Source organism: Zonotrichia leucophrys, chromosome 7 (assembly GCF_028769735.1).
Source record: "Zonotrichia leucophrys gambelii isolate GWCS_2022_RI chromosome 7, RI_Zleu_2.0, whole genome shotgun sequence".
NCBI classification, from domain to species: Eukaryota; Metazoa; Chordata; class Aves; order Passeriformes; family Passerellidae; genus Zonotrichia; species Zonotrichia leucophrys.
In genome coordinates this window covers 19,429,447-19,451,991 of record NC_088177.1, presented here as the reverse complement: position 1 = coordinate 19,451,991, position 22,545 = coordinate 19,429,447, and the positions used below count along the sequence as shown (strand labels likewise).

The 22,545-nt window shown below is 40.5% G+C and overlaps 1 protein-coding gene across 2 annotated transcripts in view; it reads right to left on the bottom strand.

Annotated features, from left to right (window-relative positions):
• FAM117B (family with sequence similarity 117 member B) overlaps positions 1-21,814 on the bottom strand; it is a 28,489-nt gene extending 6,675 nt beyond the window's left edge. Inside the window, exons 1-7 of one of the 2 annotated variants that reach the window (XM_064718302.1) lie at positions 21,104-21,814; positions 14,220-14,371; positions 9,710-9,802; positions 9,123-9,236; positions 3,308-3,451; positions 2,080-2,305; positions 1,141-1,261 (exon numbers count right to left, since the gene is read on the bottom strand). In XM_064718302.1, the coding sequence (XP_064574372.1) occupies positions 1,141-1,261; positions 2,080-2,305; positions 3,308-3,451; positions 9,123-9,236; positions 9,710-9,802; positions 14,220-14,371; positions 21,104-21,626 (1,373 nt within the window). In that variant the 5' untranslated portion in view covers positions 21,627-21,814. The remainder of the gene's footprint in view (positions 1-1,140; positions 1,262-2,079; positions 2,306-3,307; positions 3,452-9,122; positions 9,237-9,709; positions 9,803-14,219; positions 14,372-21,103) is intronic. The other variant, XM_064718303.1, reaches the window with a different exon arrangement.
• Between the last annotated feature and the right edge of the window lie 731 nt (positions 21,815-22,545).

Here is a 22,545-nt window from a genome sequence, read left to right as displayed (position 1 = left end):
GAAATCTGCTTTAAATTCTCTCTTTATTGCTTGAAAATAGCCACCAGAAATTTTTATTCACTTTTTGTTGTTGCCAGCATTGTCCTTCAGCTATAACCTCTCCTTCCCTTCCTTGTGTTTGTAAAAGAGCCATGTTCTCTTCTGTCTTTGTTTTACTAAGCCAAGCAAGCCAATCTTCCAGTGTATTTTTCTAGAGATACTTTATTGTGAAAAGAAATCCTGCTTATAAGATAGGGTACATTTCCATACTAGCTGATTGTCCCCAGTGTCCAGAAAATTCAAGCCCACTTGTAAAATTTCCTTCCCACATGAAAATCCTGTATAGGATTTTCAAATAGAAATTACATTAAACAAAAGGTTGAGCTTTAAATAGTTACACTCATGTATTCCACATACACATGGAATTCAAGTAACAGATGTGCAAAGATGTTTCTTCATCAGACTGCAGTGTCTGAGGACTGCTATGGCTATGTAGAAACTTCTGCAGAAGACTGTTTCACTCTAATATAAGAGAATTGTAACCTATCTATACTCCTTGTATACTCCATGTGACAAGATGGAATTTTTAACTGTAGGTTAAGATTCTAGTATACAAGTGACATAAGGGTATAAAAACTACTTTGAAATAATAATAAAACATAACCTCCTAGAATATTCCCAAATCACAAAAGCTGGCTTTTCCAGAATAATCAAAGCATCAAATACTCAGGATCAAGTTCACTCTTCTGTCACTAGAAGTTTCCCAACTACATTGATTTAGCTGAAAAGGATATGGTCTTCAGAATCTAGATTACTGGATGTGCCTGTCAAGCTGCAACATACATTAGCTGATGTTACAGCCTGTTATTACCTCTCCCCCTATCTGATTATTTGAGGAATTCTCCCACTATCTGCCAGGTAAGAGACTCCTCTCAAATTATGCTGTTTTTTAAAAAACATCACTCAAGATTTTAACACTAAATTTCAGAACTAAAATATATACAGATATGCCAATATATAGTCACACCAAAAAACAGAGATCAGGTTGTTGGCATGGCTTTAGCAACTGGACTAATAACTTCTATCTGACACAAAATCAATAAAGCAATAATAAATCTGATTCTTAGATTCTTATTTCTTATGTAGCAAAAATCAACTTACAAGTTTTCCTCAAAGACTTTCACCTTTTCACAGCCCTCAGGAGGTTCACGCTTGAACATGTAGCTGTTGTTGGGTTTTGGCGAGGTAGCGTATTTTGGCAAGGGAGAATTATTCCCATTTTCTGCAGGAAGAGAGTTGCTCATTATATAAATGTGACACACTATAAAAAACCACAAGAGCTACCTTTTAATGCCCCCTGAATTTAAAGCCACTTCATTACCAGTGTTATGAAATTCAAAAATATTTCATTTGCCTTCAAAGCCTTCATTTGCAAATAAGCTTTCTTATTTCAATTTCTTTCCTTCAGTTTCTTCTTATAACATTTTCAGGCTCCTCTGCAACATCTGGTCATTCCTGGACATTTTCAGTTTTTAACTGCAAACCTAAATCTGTGGTTCTGTACTGTCACCACCTACCCAAAAGAAATGGGCAGAAGCCATATTCTTTAAAAAACAGAACAGGTTTATGTTGAATTATAAAATTCTCCTAGGATCTCTCAAAAGATTTCAGATGAAAAAAGAATAACTAAATAAACCCTAAACACAAACTTTTATGGGTATGTCTATGAAATGCTGTAAGGCTGCAGATTTTGGCCAAGATCATAAAAAACACCCAACACAAGCAAAAGAACTACTGTGCTGTTTCACCTGATACTGTACATTCTTGCTTCTTCAACCTGCTTAAAATACTCAATCTATTCTTTAAAAGAAAAGCTTTTTGGGAAGCACATTCCTCATCACATCTATGCAGTTTTAATTAATATGCATGCACACATACAGAGCATTTGGAAAAAACCTGGTCATGTACAAAAAACCATACAAAAAAGCCCACATTCTACCATTTCTCCATGGATGCAGGGAACAAACGCTCTCTTTTACCGATGCAGTTACGCACATCACACAAGTTCAGCATTGTTGAACTTTTCAAGTGACACAGTACCTTTATCTCTGGAATCACCAAGCAGATCATCTGCAGAACACGGGCTTTCCTCACTGCCTTCATTGCAGATGGTGAGAAAGGAGCTTGGAGACACGGACTGGGAGCGGCTGCTGTTGTTGCTGCCCTTGTCTGCCCCGCCGGGGGTCTGGGTGTCAATGCTGCGGGTGCTGCTGCTGCGCTGCGCCAGCGGAGGCGGGGCACGGTGCCCGTCTGGGATATCTTGAGGCTGTGAGAATTAAAGGGATCAGACAGCTGCTCTTGTCTGCATAGCAATTGCTTTAAATTCAGTAATGGTGAGGGGCTTTTTGAGTTTCATAAAACCATTTGAGGAAGAAAATTTAATCATTACATGCAACTTCAAAAGAAGCTAAAATGTTGTCCTTAGTTTCTGAACCTGACAATTTATAAGATTTCTCATCATCACAGAATTCCTCAAGGAACCTCTTGAGATTATCAAGTTTAACATCTCTGCTCAAGCAGACTCAGGTAGAACAGTGTATCCAGGACTCTGTCCAGTCAAGTTTTTAATATCTCCACAGACAACGATTCTACAACTTCGCTGGGCAACTTGCTCTGGGCTTTACACACCTTCACACATTAAAAAACAAAACCAAAAACAAAACCCTAACATTTTTAAATTTATGCCCACTGTTCCTTTCCCAGTCACTGGGCATTACTAAAAAGAGACCAGCTCCCTCCATTTCTGCACATGAGATGTTTATGTACATTGATAAGATCCCCGGAGCTGCCTCTCCTCAAGGCTGAACACTCCCATCTCTCTCAGCTTCTCTTCATATCAAAGACATTCTGGTTCCTTAATCATCTTCACAGTCTGTATTTCTGATACCTTAATACTAAAGCCACCTCTAAAAACCACTAAAATAAAATGAACATTAAAAATGGGCAAATTATGGTTCACCCAGCATGGGGATACTTCAGCATGGGCAAAAAAAAATTAATACAAAAACTCACAAAACAGACATTTTGCTTTTCTCTATTTTACTGAGATTTCTTATTTAGAGGAAAAGGTTCAGATTCAAGCTTTAACTCTTTCATTCCTTTAGCTTTCCAAGAGACTCATCAACTTAACCTTATAAAAGAAAATAATAAAAATATAAATAGAGTTTATTCCAGAAAAATTCAATTCAAAAACAGTGCAAAAAAAGTTTATGATCTCAAAGCGAAACAAAAATAATTATATAGACCAAACATGGTAGCAGATACATACAACAAGTTGTTCCTCTTTGTCTCCTGTCTCCTTAATTATTATCTCAATCTCTTGATTCAATCCTTCTACGCTGTTTCGGAACCGTGACCCCGTTGATTTGGTAATCGGTATCACAGGAACGAGAGCATTCTTTGGGATGTGAGCCTAAAGAACAGAGTCAATAAAAAAACAATGTAGATTTCTATACAAAACAAAGTTATTATTTCTACCCAAAAGTGACCCTTGAAGCAGAACACATCTACACTTGAGTATCAAGGACTTACATGAAACCTTACTGATTGTGTTCGAATGGATGCTTGAACTGAAGGCAGACATCCTGAATTTTGTTTCCAATCCAATTTCTTGCAGTAAAAGCTACATAACCTAGTCTCAAAATCTCCCTTGATATGGTCTGCCTCTAGCTTGACATAGCTTTACAAGTGAAAATGAAACAGTAAACATTTAAATGTAAGTAATTTTGAAGCCTTTGAAATACATTCGCATTTCTCCTAAAGTGAGCTATACCACAATGACAAATCACTCATTGTTGGATGGCAACCATGTTAAAATGATATTTTAATGGAAATTTGTGGCCATCTGCAATAACATGACACATGCAGAAGGAAAATCGTTCCACAAATGCAAGATTGCATTATGTTAAAAATTAAGACCAATGTATTAACTGTATAAAGACAGAATAAAACGTTGACAAAAGAACTTAGGGAGACTTCCACATAAAGAATAAAATCCCAAAGCCAAATGTTAATATTTAGCTGCTTCAGAAGGAAGATTAACAGTTTAAAAATCCAGTGTTTCAAAATATGCACAAAAACTTCATTCTCAGAAAACACATTACTGAAATTTCCCAGAGCTCCCTTTGGCACACTACAACTTCTTGAGATTTCCCAGTTTCTCCATTAGCATCTGCCCTCCTGTTAAAAAAGTCTCCCTGCCAGAACATTAGAAGATTCTATACTCATTAAGCAGTGGTATACTCCAGGTAACGTAATACTTTCTGCAAAAAATCAGTTCAACTCAAAGAACAGCACAACACACTGAAGTCACAGTAGAATTCCCACATGAAATTCCTGAACTCTGTGGCCTAGTGTGCCATGATTGAAAGCAACTCCTCTAATGAATGAAGGATCAGCATTATCTGGTCTTCAAAGTCTGCTTTTGTTGGGGGGGGTTATTTTAATTTTTCCTTTAAGTAACAAGACTACACAGACAGACACCAAAGCATATTAATTTCCTGTGTACATTCTCAAAAACCACACAAAGCTTGTCTGGCAGAAAATCTACCTCAGAAAAATTAATGTACACAAGACATTTTAAGCACAGATCATAATGGAGACTTCTTGTCACAATCACAAACCTCTACAGCAGCAGAACTCATGAATTATATTGGTTCTACTTTCCTGAAACATTAGGTTAGCCATAAAAAAACCCCAAAACCAAACATTTAAAAAAGACTTGCACAAGAACTACAAAAGCTTCTGTTCAGGAAATGCTCGTCACACTGTTTCTGTCAACAAAAATGAAACAGCCTCATAGTGGCCAAACTTGTAAAGAGTTTCCCAAGTCTGGCCTGAAGATGAAAAAAACCACTGAAGAAGAGCACAAAAAAAGTCTGAGAAAGTAATCCTGCTAATTCTGTTCCAAGCAAGGCCTTGGATCAACAATCCAGTAAATTAATAAGGTTGATGTGCAGTAACAATATAGATATACCAGCAAAAGTTCAGGCACTAAAGGCTGTTTATGCACCCAGTTATTCAACATACACATTCTTAGGACAAACTGAGCTTGTTAAAAAGTAGAACACAAGTATGCTTTAAGATTTCAGCAGCCATTAGCAAAATGTGGGAATTCTTCACCTTTAAATATGATTGCCTACCACAAAAATTCATAGGTTCATGCTACTATTTGAAGAGCTCAAAGTAGATTCTGTAGAGTTCAATACAGTTCAGTACAGCATGTTTCACTTCCAGGAAAAATAATATTCTGTACCTGACTGAGGATGATTTCTTACCCCGGGGTGCTAGAGGGTGGAAAAGGAAGCAGGTATCGTGACATGGGTGGAACAATCAGCCTCAAAACAAGAAACTTCATTTATTACAAATACTGCCTTCACAGAGGTCTGCATGGACATGCAGGAATAGGCTACCAGCTCTGCACTACTCATCAGAGTACCCAGGAATGCTCAAGCACAGGATAATAATGACTGTGCTCACACAGTAACACATGGGCACAGACTTTTCAGTTCTGAGACTTACAGGTATGGCATACACCCATGAGGTACGAAAAAAGGGTGATGACAAATCTAAATTGTTCACAGGCATTTCAGGAAAAACGCTCTAAGCTCTTCCAATTTTTCACAAGTAACAAAACTAAACAGAATCCCAGGGCTTGTGATGCTTTTGCATCAAGCCACCTCTAGGCTGAATGTATCATGGTAATTCTACTCAAAAAATAGAATGTTCCACCTAGTGAGCTGGGAAGAGTGACACCAAAAAAACCAAGCCCCCAACACTGTGAACTGCATGCAGTCGATCTCAGCATCAATCAATTGGTCAGACACTGGGGACACAGGGTTGCTAGGAAAATGAAAGGAGCAGGGGCCTTGATGGTTCAAAGTGCCACGTAAAAATGCAATATCAGCAAAGTGCACTGAGGAAAAAACCATTATGTTGCAAAAAAATAATCCATTTATTCTTCCATCTGGTTTCAGTTCTGGCCTCAATTCTAGCTTCTTCCTTATACCAACACTGAGAATATAAAAAGATCCAATTGTTTTGACTCCTGTTCACAGATTTAGTACCATGCAATTAACTCAAAATGTTCTCAGAAGCATCCTGAGATCACCTGAGTAGGCTATGACCTTTCCGCAAACTTCTCTTCCAGTTCAAGACAGACAGAAAGGAACATTTCCTGAATAACAAAAAAACCCACACAAACAACAAAACGACCATTTGTTCTGAAAAAAAGCTGTAGTCAACAGCAAGGGCTTGATCCTCCCCAACTATTTCCTGATTGTGAGCAGAGGGTCAGGAACAGCCAACAAGCTTATTCTATAGAGATTGTGTAGATTTCTTTCTTCACACAAAAATCATATTAGAAAGAAGCACAAATAAACAACGAATCAGAAGCTCAGCTAGCAAGAACCACTAAAAATTTTGCTGTAATTCAAGAATTGCAATAAAGTTTAAGTATGGAAGAAAAGAGGAAATAAAATTTATTCTTTTAACTAGAAGAGAATGCCACTTTCCAAATGTTAAACAGAGTTTACCTGGTCTCTGCAAAGGAACTACTGACACAATTTCCTAATACTTTTTTTCACCTTGTCAGGAATCCAACTCCTTGAGCTCAGAAATCTGTTGACCCTTTAGAGTCAACAAGCACAAGTTTCCTTCAAGCTAGGAATGTAAAAAATAATTTCTAAATATTCTAATTACTAAATTCTGGTTTCCACACAGTCCTTCCCACAAATCCTGAAGGTACAGAGCTGCTGCCAAAAATTCTAGTTTAGCAGTTCTCAAAAAAAGAATGAGAAAACAGGAACTTTGCCCTTGATGACTACAGCTATAGATTTTCACTGAGTTAAAAAACAGCTGCTAAATGCCATTAATCTAAACGCTTGACTTAGTCTTTGAATCCTTCTTTAACTTCTTCCCTTTGCAAGTAGCTTGACACAACTGGCACAGAATTCACCAAGAAAAACAATGTTTTGTTTTGTAACAGTCCTGGAAAAGCTGCTTTGCTTCAACTTACATTTTATAGTTTGTTTCACGAGCCCAAAAACTAATTATCCTTTGCACAATATTTTATTCAGGCACTACAAGATTTGGTAGAATGTAAAGACATCCATAGCAGAAACAAAATAATAAAACTATCATGCTGTTTAAAAAGTTATATACATAATTTGGGGAGGTAATTTTCAGAATAGTAGCATTGTTGTTCATTTTTGAAATTAAAACTCACTAAGATGATCTGTGCTAAAGTGGCAATACCTTAGCATTCAGAAACCCACAGGTTTGTAGAATGCCAAGCAAACCTATTTAAATGCATGTAATTCTCCAGTGTACTAAAGGGCCCACGTCAAAAGTCCTTCAGTATACTTTTTGGTTGAAAATGTCCTCAAGTTCTACAAATTCAGAAAAAAACACCTTAATCAAGTATGCTGCTCTGTATTTTCTTTTGGTTTGGTTTTTTTAACCAAAAGTTTGACACATGTTGTATGTTGATTTTCATGAACTTTCTCAAAACCCCTAGAAAGGGATTGGGTCAGTTGTCTTTCTTTATTCATAATTTTGGACTGCTCTGACTTGAGCAGTCAATAAAATCAGCACCACAGTACACTGCACCCACACTTCAGTAATTCCTAAATTGCTACGTCAAAAAACAATTCTAAAAAAAAATTCCTAAATATTTCCAGTAGCAGAGAACTCAAACTACCGACAAACTGAATTCAAGAGGCACACAAATACTGAAAAGCCATGACTGCTAACTAAATGTCCTACAGCAGGGATTAGAAGTTAGGGTCTGAGACAAAAGGGGCTCATGACTTTTATACAAAGCAGGAGTTAAGAACAGCAGAGTAGAAGAAATTCAAAACACTATTTTCTTATTTTCATTCTTGAAGTAGAACACATTCAGATACCTGACTTTGAAAGAAAGAATGAAAAAACCTGACCTAAATTATTTCCAGAAGGATGGAATGACAAATGAAAATTTTTATTAACTGTCATCAGATTATGATATTTGTTGGAACAATTAATGTCATTTCAGGAGTAATTGGGAATGTAATTAGATTTTCAGAGAAGTTTCACAGCTGAACTACTTTCTCAATTCACAACACTGACAGTTTCCTAGTTTATTTCAACTACATTGCCTTGCCAAGGCTATTGCGAGGGATTTGTTCGTTTTGTAACTGTCAAAAAAATTGTGTGTATCAAATGTACATTCATGAGATATCAGCAGGGAGAGAAAAAAAACTTTCCTTCTGAAAAAACTTACCAAACTTTTCTATTGGTATTCCTAAAGTTACTCAACAAAAACACACTTGAAAAATTATCTGTGTTTTTGAAAGCCTTTAATTTTTTTACGCCTGCTATCAATTGAGCTAAAAATATTACACCTCTGTCAACCTGACCTCATTAGAAGCCTTGAAATAAAACTGAAACTGCACACAGAATGTGTGGTGGCCTAACCATCACAATTTTTGTAGAAGGGATTAGTACTTGAAGTCTCAAGGCAGAATAAATGGGAAAAAAATACAAAATCTTAAAAAGGTTGAATGATTTTATGAAGTGTGTAAACACAATCTCATGGAGTAGCCCTTTGTCAGGTAAACTCTCTAAATCTCATCACAGTATTAGATGAGTGTTTGGCAATACAAAATGTGCCCAGAAAAGCTACCCTTCATTAGAGTACACAGTTTTACCAGCAGTTTGCTCCATGCCATACTCTATGTGCAAAGTTGTAACTGTCACAGCAACATGTAATGAAGATGGTCTGTAGTTTTAGATTTAACTTAGCTGTCATCCTTTTGTGCAACCTGCAGAATGCATTTTAAAAACCTTGCTTCAAGGACATATTTAACTACCTGAAATTATCTGAAAGTGGGAGTTCAAAGCCAGCTCACCCAAGTAACCAAAAGATCTGGGCTACCATTCACTTAAGCAGCCAAAAGAAAGCTCTATTTCATAAAATTCACCTACAGCTACAACATATAGGAGTCTGTGGCATTTCTAAGTTCCCTCTAATACAAATCACAACCTTGAAAGGATCTAAAAGTAGTATTAGGTACCCAATAGGGGCCAAAAGCACTCAGCCTTACCTGACTGTGGTTAATGGCTGCATGGTTGCCATGAAAAGGGGACTGCCTTTCCTTGTCCCGATGATGCCTGCTGCTGTGTTTGCTTCTCTGCAGCTGTTGACGCAACTTTGCAATCTAACAAAGGAAAAATTCATGTCAGATTTCAACACGTGTATTCAGGTACACAGGTAATTTCACCATTTATTCCATCACTTCAGTTAAAATTATTTACTACCATAACATTCATAATTACTGCCAGCACTAGATTACATTCAAGTTCTTTCAAATCTAGTATGCTGGCTAGCAGTTCAGCTGATGCTCAGAAGACACCTCTAGAGGTTTAGTCAAAGAACTTGAAATACATAAAATTTGAAAGTAGTGAGGTCACTGCTGTTATTTCCCTCTTTGATGAAAAAATGTCACCCACATTTAACATTTTCTTTCCCACACATTCAGATAGCAAATGAAACGCAATTTCATATTTTGTACCAAGCCCACCATCTGTATAATTACACAAAGTAGTAAAATACTCATGCCTTCCTGAAGCATCATGGTAACATTGCATACCAAAAAAACATTTAATCCAAAGTTCTCAAGTAATTTCTGACCTCCTTGAGCTGTTCATTGCTGCCCCATGATGATGAACGTTTGTGTGAGCTTCTCTTCTTTTCTAAATATTCTTCAGCCCAGGCACTTTCTGTCTGTAGCAAGAAGATTACAGGACTAATTAAAAAAGGTAATTGCTACTTTCTGGCAGAATAATTTGAGACAAATTAGAAAAGAGAACATTTAAGATATGCTAGATTCAGAACTGAAAGTGAACAGTAACTAACTAGAAGCCTCTCTCACAGGTAAGGTACAAAAAACCAGAGTGAAACTATATAAATAAAAACCCCAAACCCACAACTTTCAGACCTAGTGTAATATAGAGATGTGTTAGTTTCCCTTCCAAATGACTGAGCAGAAGGCAGTACTCACAGCCAGATGTACCACAGGCAGCTACAGAGCTCTGAAGAACCACTGTGAACTAGGGGAGATTTCCTGCACAGATGCTGACCTTGTTATTTCTGAAGCATTAGCAAGGGTGGCTTGGTGTAAGCACTGTGAAAAGCCTGCACCAGCACAGCTTCAAAATCACGTTCTTGCTCTCGAGAATGAGAAGGAAAGCAAAGCATATAAGCACCACTAGAGCTATTGCAAAGCACAGAATAAATTTATTAATGCCTCAGAGGGTTCCAGGTTCACAGTTGGCCCAGGCCAAGCAGAAAGCAACATAGATAATACTAAGCTGGTTTCACTGAACCAACAGAGCCATTAGTGTTTAATAAAAAACCTCACCAACATATTGTGGTGAAGGAGTTTTGAGACATGCAAGGTATCATTAAGACACACAGTATCTCACGTAAGGAAATGCACAGGCAAGCCTGAGATAATACTGCATGATACTGCTTTATGGGCAGTTTGTGTTCCCACCTAGCCACCTCCAGCAATGTCCTCAAACACAGTGAACTGTAAAGGCACTAAGAGGACAGACAGTAGCATCTATCAGTCTCTGAGCAGTCACAGGAAGTAAGGGGAAGAATTTCTGGAAGTACTTTACACACTGAAAGAGACAGCAAATTCCTTGAAATTCACTCTTGCCACCCAGCAGTTCTTAGCACACAGCAGTGATCTAGCTAACCTCATTTCCTGGATATCTCGCTTTCTCCTATCCAGAAGAACTTGGATTGCCTCCAAGTCTTCACATCTCCAGTGTGCCATGGTTGGTTGTTCTTACACATGAGACTAACAGCTTGCAGAAGCCACATGCTGACCTTTCCTAGCCCAGCTGCACTTGTATCACAGAAACTCAAGTCTTTTGTGGTATTAACCCCTATTTTGCAGGGAATAGGGAACCTTAGCCCCAAATATACAGGTTGCAACCCCACCAGTTTCAGTTACAGACAAAAGTTGCATATAAATGAAACCTCCATTATCAGTACTTTTTAATCTTCATCATTCCAAATCAAAAACTAACTAAGACAAGTCTGAATAATCAAGTTAACAGGGTTGCTTTGAAATTCCTATTTCCTAGCAAAACTAGAATCCATTACAATCTGTTTTTCTAGAAAAGCACTCACTGATCTTTATAATAAAATAGAATAATTAATAACCCCCATTTCCAAGTACCAGTCTTTGTCTAATCAATTCTCAAATGTCAGTCAGGAGTATCATCCTATCCTCTAACTCCTGGAACAGTAAGCTTTAGCTACTAATTCTAGCTTCCCAACTCAGCGCAGTCATTACACTTGCCTACAGGAGAATAATTAACACTTTAATTAGTCTTTGCCTTTAATTTATATTCAAGACTGACTCAAGATTCAAGAATTATTTAATAAATTAATATCTGATTCATTTTAAAGCATTAAAGTTGCTTTGATGCTCATCCTCAAAACAAATAGTTAGAAATCTTTTCAGATTGAACTATAGGAAACCCGTACATCAAAACAGAAATGCAATACTATTTTAACAAGTCTTCTCCTATTTATTCCCCAAATTTTGATTATTACATTTATTATCAAGAAATAGACCAAATAACCAATAGGCAAAGTGGGATTTATATTTCTCTGGTTTCTTGAAGTACTACTACTTGCTTATTAGTTGTTACCATGCACGACATCCTTCCCACTTTCTAGAATTACAAAGAAATGGGTTTAAGGCTGAATTTATTACAGACAGTAGAACATTTCAGAAAAAAAAGTCTTAAGAGGCAAAAACTTTCCAATCAAAATGAATTATTTAAGAATTAAAAAAACACCAAGTAGTTGTCTCATTTAACTTCTAAGAGAAACATGTTTCATTCAAAGCAAAAAAGATGAGATGATTAACACCTGTTTTATGAGCACTTAGTAAGTGCAGGTATGAATTCTAGCCAGACCCTTGGATGCTCAGTAATACACCTATTCATCATCCAACAACTACTCTCCACGTACACAATTCAGTTCAGTTTTACAGACAGGTTTCATCAAAATCCTCAGTTGCAGGAGGAGTCTGACAGAGACAGTCTCTGCATGCCCTGGGGTCCCTTACACAGCTCTCAGCCATGACCCACGGGCATTTCTAGAAAGGCCTGCAAGCTGCAGTGTGCCACTAAATGCTGTCTCTTCCCAGTCTGCCTCTGAATGGCTCTGCTCCCTGTGCCATAACTCCATACAATCAAGATACCCTGCTTACTCAACATGAAAGCCTTTTATAACATTGCCAATTCAATTCCTGTTCTCAGAATCAGAACACATTCATTTCTTGTCAGATTTTGTGAAATCTGAAGTTACACTGGAACCAGAGTATCTCACCAGTGAAACTTCATCCAAATACCACATTTTCAGAGAAGTTGAACAGTACAAATGGGCAGCCTGTATTATCTTGGGAAACTAACCATTCTAAGTCACATTTAAAACTTGTCCCTAGCTCCAGTGGCTGCTCTCAGGAAGATTAAAGGCAGTAATACCTCATCAGTGTCATATCAATATCAGCTTTGGACATACAGATGTATGTCTGTAGCCCTAAACTTCCTACTGGTTTGATAAATTCTACATCAGGAAGTGCAAACAGATCATTCTAGTTCTCTCAGAAATACACTACCATAAATCACCACTAAATGTTCTCATTCTGCAGAAATATCTAATGCCCTTTACAGTCTTCCCATTAACCTTGCAAATATATTTCCTTTACAAAAGCCCCCCTACCCCAGCAGTTACACGTGTCAGAATTGGAAGAAAAAAGCCAAAAGCAAAATGCAAGCCAAAAAGGATGATATCTGGCAAATACAGATTATAAAACCCCAACCATGATTCAGAACATATCAAAAATAACCTGAATAAGATCAACTGAACATAGCAAACACTTTGGCAGCAGTACAAAAATACAATTATTTTGTAAAAAGTATTATTCTAAGGAATCAAATAAGAAAATAAATTGTTAGGACACCCACATGGGTTTAGTTCTGCCCTTTAATGATGCCTTTTAATAGCTAGGCACAAACAGCCTCCTATCTTATATCATACACTTTCCTTCATTCTCCTCCTCTTACTTCAATTTGCTTTTTTTTCACCCTGTCTTCTAACCATTTTTCTAATTCATTCTCCTGCAGAGAAAGGACTTGAGGAACAAGTTTTCTTCTTCACCAGCTCCTAATTCCACCTTATCCACATGGGCATATTTCCCTACAAAATACCTTCCTTCTCCACTGATCTGCTCTTTGAGGTCCTTCCCACAAAAGGCTGTGGATCTCAAAAAGGCCTCACATGAACACTGCAGATCTCATCTGCTCAACACCCTACATGTTCTTAAACACTGCAAACTATATGGACACATTTTTTCTACTGTTACCATACCTAACAGAGGTTCAAACACAAGGATGTCCCATATGCTATGAGATCCTCTTCCAACTGCATTCTGCTTATGTTCTTTGGAATTACAGGAGACTTGTTGCTGAAACCATGTTCCAGGAATAGGGATTTCATTCAATTGTTTGTTGGTTCTGTTTTTACGGGTGGCATGGGACTGAACCTTTAGATCTTGTGACATTTGGTTAAGCAGGTGATGTTTACTGACAAATCATGTATTTTTTAATACTTTGCAGTTGAGCTAGATTTCAACACCATTCATGGTTCAAGGAGGCAGTCCTTCAATGCATATAATTCTATACTTGGTGCACAAAATCCAGGTGAACATTATGGGGCTTTTACTAGCACAGGATGAAGAGCTGGAGCCAGACATACATATAAGGATACCTCACTAAGTTCTCTATATAAATCTAAAGTACACAGTACTTAATTCCAGCACTATCTACTGTGCTGCACCCTGTAAGAACAATAAGAATACAGATGCACAATGCACTAGTGTTTTCCTGAGGCAAGAAGGAAGTGGAACACCTAAAAGATACTACAGTCCTCAGCCTTTACTTAAAGAATGCAAATAATTCCCACATGCAATAGCAAAGGTAGGATTCCTGCAATTTGAAAGTGAATAGGAACTTGTGAGCAAGAAAGCTAAAGTGAATGTTTTCAAGCAAAAAGCTTCTCACATTTAAATCCTGTCTTCACACTTAGGTGCTCCCAAGACAAAAACCTGTGCTACCTGTGTGGCCTTGTCCCTCATACAGGGAGCAGCTTGCCCGTGGTTATCCCGAGGCCACTGTCCAGCCAGGTACGGAGCAGCCAGCGTGTCCAGGGAAGAGGTGCGGCGAACAATGCTGGAAGGGCTTGATGAAGGGGGCCTTGATTTGTCTGCTGGAGCAAGAACATTTGATTACACAGAAATCAAGAGAGAGCTTATCCATCTAAACAGTCTACAAGAAATCATATCAAATTGGAACTATGTTATTACGTACACAACAAGATACTTTTAATATGGAAATTAAATTCACTTTTCCAAGCTCTATTCTGTTTGAATAAGCTTGAAATCTGTTTTTATGGTTTCCTTAAAAACATTCTTATGTCACAAATGTTGCATTAGTGCTTACACACCACTATTTACTCCTTTAAAACTCTAACAGTCATTTATCTCTTAAATGATGAAGGTGTAGAAGAAATAAAAATGGCTGTTTATCTATATATAAAGGTTAATGAAGAAAAACTGGGTTGAACTTTTTCAGTTTAATGCTGAGCTTACAGTTCTTCCCACTAGTCCTTCACCTACAGTGCTTCAAGGGACACTATAAACCTGTATGCTTCAATCACCCAGCACATGACATATGGCATAGCCCTTACATTCAGAAGTCAGCTTTGATATGGTAATGATTTACATTTTACAAGCCAATTGAGACATCTCCTCCCTTTACATGGTAACCACATTCATATTTGCTTGGTGCTGTATCTTCTGCAACACCTCAGCTGTAGTGTATATACTGGCATCCTATTTCAGAACAATTTTGATACTGAGAGGAATCCTTACAAAAAAGGTTAAATACAGCAACAATTAGAATTAATATGAGAAGGAAGACTACTGTTAAAAATAAAAAATTGTATCTATCTCATCAGTCAATGATGTCTTAAGTCAAGTGTCAGTAAAAGACTACACCACAAACCATGAAGAATAAACACTGAAGAAAGTTTCCTCAAAACAGTAACTGAGGTTCGTAAATTTAGGAGATTGATAAGCAGCAAAGACCCAGGATTTAGATGAATATGTGTTCACACATTTTGAGATGAAAAATGCAAATCCTGAGATCAAAATGAGCTAAGCTTACTATCATCTCATCTACTCCCCACAAAAAGAATTTCAATCATACATGAAATAATTATGCATAAATCTTACCTATAAGTAATAGAAAGTCCTAAAATACATGGCTACAACACAGCAGGCATGATTCAGAAATCAGATGGAAGCTTTATAAAAGGGCACTGGAAAAACTCAGTCATCTGTCCTCTCTTGCTGTGCTTTAGCATTAATTCTGCACTAAAAGTATTTGTATTATACATAAACTCATTTACAGGCAAAGAAAATTGTGCCTGATTAGTGTCTGAGTGCTAGTCAGAAAATAAAGCCACTGACACCAAAAGACCAAAATTCAATTTCTAAGCTGTTGCAATCTACTAAAAATACATCTGAGAAATACTAATAAAACCTGTTGGGAATAGATTTCAGTGGAGTGGACAGAACCTAAGCCTAGTGACATTCTACACTAAATATCCTGATGCAAATTTATTAGAAATGTACACACTAAATATGTGGGAAATATTTCAATTCAACTATAAGGAAACAATTACTGGCACTATAATCAGCCACACTCGCACAAAGCAGCCAGGAAACCTCATCTGCTTTATTATTTCTACAAGTACCAACAATGATACAACCTTACTACTGAGCTCACAGCAGATTTGCTCTCAGGGTGTAGCAGCAAACATGTTTGTGAGTTTGCACTTAAGACTCCTGTATCAAAGAAATTCTCTGACTAGTACCACCACCACACAGCACACTGAAGGGTCTGTTTGTATCAGATGACTTCAAAACTATTCCCTTTGTGTGCACTATAGGACAATGTGGTAACACAACTGCCATTCCTTAAAAATTACACTGGCTTCCAAAGTAAAATAAAACATGTTATTTGCCTTAGAATTAGCTGCCATATCCTCCCTGTTTGTTTTTCTTCTCAGTTATTACTCTTCCTCTTCAAGAAGCTTCTCTCTTCTTACCAAGGGGAAACAGAAAGGATGTGAAAAAAAAAATATAAATCAGGAAGTGTACGTAGTCAGCCACATCATCTGCAAAAGCCACTGCAGCAGACAGCTTCAAAACTGGAGAAGCAGAATCTACTTCTCTCTCCTCCCAGCCACAAACAAAACAAAAAGCAACTGGAAGACTATTTTGCTGAACAAACAGAGAGAATGAGAACTGAAGAGCCTGTTTACTATTCAAGTTCAAGGGAAGCTGCTCATTTCAAGGCAGAAAGCCTGTAAATATTCTCTTTTCCTATGATTTAAAAACTCATTTAAGAAATTCTGTTTTCAAATAATTTATATTCAGATGGGGGAATGATGTTTGGATATGTTTTTACTTTTCCACCTTTATAACCTGTCTTTATACAAATTCAAAGTCTACTACACAATTCTTACTGTTTCAAAACATTTCAATGGGAACATATACAATGTTTTCATTGCACTTTCCCCTACAATACTTGAAGCAAGTGTTCAGCTGCTATTTTTCCTTGATGTGACCTACATAACAAGAGATCTGCCTCCATAGAGATAACAGTTACAACAGCTGTGGCTGATGAAAAACAATGGAGCTGTTTCATCAAATAGACGCTACTTAAATATTAGATCTCTTCTAATTGGCCTGATTATCTCTCTAGTATTTGTGATAAATATCAACCCTCCTATCCCACCACTAGTATGGATTTATTTAGAAATTAAAATCTTTCTGCACTCCAGTCTCAAGCAAAGCAAATGAACAGAACAAACCCAAGGCAAACACAGAGAGCACAGATCAATGAAGTCCATAACATGGGGAAATAACAAGGAAGCTGCCACGTCTTGACCAGTCTCTGTGTACAGGTGACCACCACAAGCTGCTACAGGTGACCTGGGGTCACACACACCACCTCTTGCAGAGTAACCTCCAAAGGCAGCAGAAGTTCAGGTGCTGCAACAGTGGGACTGAAGAGCAAAATGGAACAAATATAGATGCTTACCAATAACTAACTGAAAGGTATGAAAGGAACCAAGAAACATTATCTAACTAACACTTACTGTGAGAAAACAAGCAGCAGAAAAGCCCAGGATGCCACTGAACTCACAAAATTCCCTGACAGTTCCACTTGAGGCTTTTTTCATACAAGTGGGCTGCCCAAAGCAGTGAGAAGGGATGAGACCCAACCAGCTCCTCTGGCATCAAGACATACAACCTGCATTTTTGTTCTGTTTTGGTCAGGCTTTTCCCCAGGAAGGACATTCATGGGATCTCTCCCATACACAGCTGGCACTGTCATCTTCTCCAGAACTGCAACTGATCTCTGGGGCTTCACCTGCATTTCATGTTTCATTATAAGGGCTGAACAGACTCAGCGCACTAAGAACAGACACACCGCCCAACTGTGTACACTCCCTCCAGAAGATAATCTTGCCTATCATTCTCAAATAAATTTGAAGAGAACTATTCACTGGTAATTCAAAATTGTTCCACTGTAGCAGAATGACAGAATTAGTGGTGTTTTACAAAACCAAACCTCAGAAAGCCCAAGACGTTCAAGCTACTGAAGTCTAATAAATGAAAATATTTTTAATCCCAATGAGTGCACTTCCCTAAAGTGCTTGCCACAAGAAATGTACAGTATGATGCTGCAAAAATGAATTCACTTTCTTTACTCCTATCATTTGTCAAACAGCTTAGGCAAGCAGAGCAGGAATATAATACACAAAGTCTTCTCTCTTACCCAAGAGTAATATCTTATCCTACAGTAATATCTTTCAAAACTACTGCAAAACCTTGGTCATTAAGGTTGACAGGTCTGCAGCTACACAAGTAGGCTTTACTATTACCCTTCCTTAGACAAAACAATTGAGTTTTCCTCCAACTAAAACCAACCAATTTTTCTCCTTAATTTTCAGACTGAGTTTAGATGTCCACTACAGTCAACTGGAATACACCAGAAAGTCCAGCACCCAGCAAAGAACTCTCTCACTACCTCAAGGCACCTGAAAGTAAACAACTGCTATGGCTCTGGTCTCGACCTTCTTGTTTACTCAGCCGGGTACACTGTAACATTCTTGCAGCTGAGCAGAACAACTCCTCTAAGATGTGTTTCATATAAGGACACAAATAACAAGATTCCATTAAATCTTTACTCGGTGAATAAACCAAGGTAAAACCAACGAAGACAGAGAAATGTGTAAGCTCTAGCTCATGTTACAACAGTGTACTAGTAGGTCAAAACAATGGCCTCTACTGGGAGGCTTGCAGAGAGCTGAAGAGGAATACGGGAAAACTGAACCAAAACTGGAGATTGCAGGACAGACTCTGCAGTGTAGAAATGAGGCCTCAACAGAGATGGGAAGGGCAGAACACATTAACAAGCTGAATTCTGGGAAAGAAGTGCTAGAGACTACAGCAAGCCAAAGCAAAAGATGAAAACCAGGCAGTAGCAAGATCTAGGTGTCTGGTCATATTTAGGAGGGAGAGAAGTGGCAAGAAAAGCATGGAAAATTAGAAATTGTATGACAGAATCTTCCATTTGTAAGTATGCCATAGTCAACAGAAAATTCAGTTGAGTATTTCCAACATTTAATTGCAATTCAGATGAGAAAACAAGGGCTAAAAAAACCTCCAAAAACCACACCCAAAACCCACAAAAGTCATATTTGTAAATTCACAAGTTAGGGTTCTCAACTGTAAAGCAGATTCACAAAAACTAAGTTCAAAACTATTCAACTGTATCCCGGGAAAGAAAATCTGAGTAATATGAAACTGAGTCTGAAGTATACAACTTATATTTAGATACAACCAGTATCGAAGCTTAGAAAAAGCTATCATTTGTCTAACCTCAAGGTTCATTTTTATCTAAAGAAAGATGCCTGCAGCTGTAGGAATGAACTAAAGCCATCATTAACTGAGAGCAAGAAACAGAAAAACCCATGTTATTCTGCAGCAGATTCTCACCAATACCCTGAAATGTCCTGTGTGTCTGCACAACCATTGCCTCATCAGTAAAAAAAGTTCCACCTCCATGTTCTCAGCTAACACTGTTTACTCATTTAGATGAGGAAAAAACCTGAAGTTAACTCAGCCTCTGTCAAGCACTGCACTACACAATACAGATGTTAAGCAATAGGAAAGAGGTTTAGCTTGCATTTGGGACCAGTACAAGTCCTGCTCAGGAACTGCAACATGTGGAAGCAATTAAATGGACACCCCTCTTCTGTATTCACACATCTTGCAAAAAGCTAGTGGAGTTATCTTAACACGGGAGAGTGATCAAATGACTTCTTTCCTTACACATATTAATTCTTCAAAGCAGTAGAGAGGCCAGCATGGTTTCAGCAGGCTTCTCCACAGTGACTCAAAGACAGTGCAATTCTTCCACCCTAAGTGGTCTGACACATGCCTTTACAAACAGTTTGTGAACCCGGACCTCAAGGCTAACCACACTCTTCCTCATTCTCCAGGACAGCAGATTGCATCTTAGGCAAGAGTTTCATGCAGTTCACAGGAAGAAGACAGGATTTTGTGATATGTATAAAGTCTTTCAGGTTACTGATTAACAAGAACCTCAAATGAAGAATACACACATTCCTCGATCCAAAGACTTTAATATAATACAGCCTTAATAAAACCCTCATTACTCTTATCTGGAAAGTGGAAAATCTAACTCAGAACCTTATCAGTCCTTTCTTACACTAGCAGACTAGGAGGCACGCAGTCATCTTGTACCAACTGGTTATGGTTGTCTCATTTGGCAGTACCACTCCTCAACAGCCAGGACAGAAAAAAATTAAAAAACCCAACGTGGTAGTCTGGTTACAATCATTATTTTAGAAAGGGGGAGGAGTATTAGGAGAAGCAGAAGTTAAAGAGAGGGCTAGTCCTAGATTTCCACATGTACACTTCTGCATATTAGTCAGCTTTACTCTTTACATTACCACAGGCAATTTCATAGAAATGAGTAGCTGCAAGCTTTGGTATCCTAAAAGTAACAGATTTGAGGACATTAACACAAAACCTCACTGATGCATTTTTGAGTAAACTTTTAACCCAAAAATAACAACGACTTACATATGTCAGCCTCTATTATCCTATTATCCTGATGCCATCTATTACTTATATTTAAGCATTCCCAGTAAGATTTAATTATTCAAGAAGTTAAAATCGAGTTTATTACAACGCGTATGCTATCACCACGCTATTTTCTATCTTCACTGTAGCACAAGCTTGTCATCACTCTCAAGCACACACGTCCTTCTGCAGGGTTCATGCTGAAAGCAACTACTAAGAGAGATACTGAATACTTTTGTTCTACACCTATGTGCCATGCCTACAGCACTAGTTAGCTCTTTAATTACAAGCTTAGGGACACTGTTTGGATAACACCACATACACCATCTGGCACGAGGTGTGCAGAAAGGGTAAATGTGAAGGCTTCACAAGAGCCCCCAAACACCAAATTCACCTTAAGTTTGCGCCCAAGCACCCTAAGTACATCTACCCCCTGAATCCGAGGCAGTACTGGCGGTACTACAGCAGCGGTCACAACCCCCACATGGCACGCTTGGCTCTCTATTCCTCCTCTGAAAGCCAGGGCGCAACAGAGCAGCAACAAAAGCAACGAGCCCTTCCACGCACACACACCCGGCAAGCCCTGCCGCCGGCCAGAGAAGGGGCAGGGCGAGCACCAGCCCGGGCACAGCCCCGTCTCTGCCTCTGCCCCGGGGCACGGCACGCTCCAAGGCACCGCCGGCCCCAGCCCTGCACCCGCGCCCGGCCCGGGACGTGCCCTTTGCCGCCGGCCCGGACCCCCCGCGGCTCACCTTTGCAGACGGGGGAGCTAGGACTCTTCCTCTCTGGGGAGCTCCTGCCCTGCTCCGGCGACTGCCGCCGGTGGTGGTGCCGGACCCTGCCCTCCGGCAGCGGAGGCACCGGCGAGGAGCAGGGCGAGGGCCCGCTGCCCGGCGGCGGGGGCGGCAGGTGGTGGTGCCGCGGGGGGCTGCCCCGCGCCCCGCCATGACCACGCGTGGGGCTGCCCCGCGAAGAGGCGCCGCCGCCGCCGCTCCCCGCTCCCCCCGGCGGGGCCGTGGCGGGGCCGCCGCGCCCGCCGCTGCCGGGGGGCGCCGCGCGTGGGAGCCCCGCTGCCGGGCCGCCACCGCTCCTCGTGGGGCTGCCATGTTGTTGCTGCGGCTGCTGCTTGAGCTGGAAGGGCACCGTGGCCCGCATGGGCTGGAGGCGGCTGCTCGCTCCCGCTGCTCCGCCGCCCGCCGCCGCCGCGCCGCCTCCCCCCGCCAGGGAGGTGGCGGGGGTCGGGGAGCCGCCGCGCCTCACGCGCTGGTGGGACATTGTCCGTCGGGAGCCGGGGCTCGCGGAAGGCGGCCTGAGGCGGGGAAGAGAGGGAGGGGTGCGAGGCGCGGGCCGCACCGCGCGGTGTCCGACGCCTCAGGTGGCGGTGGCAGTGGCGGCTGCGGCCGCCCCAGCCCCGTCCTAGTTCCCGTCCCGCTCCTGTCCCCTCCGCGCCGCTGCACCCGCAGCCTCCGTGCGCCTCATCAACAATAGTGCCCCGGCCGCGCGCCCCGCCCACTGCGCCCTCCCATTGGGCGCGGCGCCGCTCGGCTCGCGCAGCTACGGCGCGCCCATTGGCTGCGGGGCGCGCGCCTGAGTGGCCGAGCCCGCGCGGGGGCACGGGGGGGCGCGGGGCGGGGGCAGCGCTTAAAGAGCCGCCCGCGGGCGGCGGCGGGGCCGTGCTCTGACCTCCGCACGTGCGGCCGCGCAGCCCCGGCGGGAACGGGGCGCGCTCCCGACTCCCCCTCACGCCTCCCCTCACACCGGGTCGCGCCGCCACGGGCAGAGCTGCGGGCTGGCGGCGACTCCCCCGCCTCTCGGTCCCGTTCTGAGGGACCATTATCCCTACTCCATCGTTCCTAGCCCGAGGTGCGCTCCAGGAGGGGACGGGGCTCCACTGCGGTTTATCCAATCGCTTTGCCACCAGCTCGGTGTTAGCGATGATGGCACCAGAGACGTGGGCAATATCCAGGCAGACTTGACCCTCTTTTCTCTCAACTGCTGTGTTTACTCTCCTCTGTTAGGTCAGATTAGTTGCATCTTCATTGTAATCTTTTAATAATATTTGTTAACTGCTGGTATCCCCTTAACCAAATTTATAGATTAGAGCAGTGAATGAGTGCATGGAACAGGCCTTAGTTTACGTGTTTGGTTATTTAGATGCAAGGCAAACACATGTTAGTACCCTCAATACGAGAAA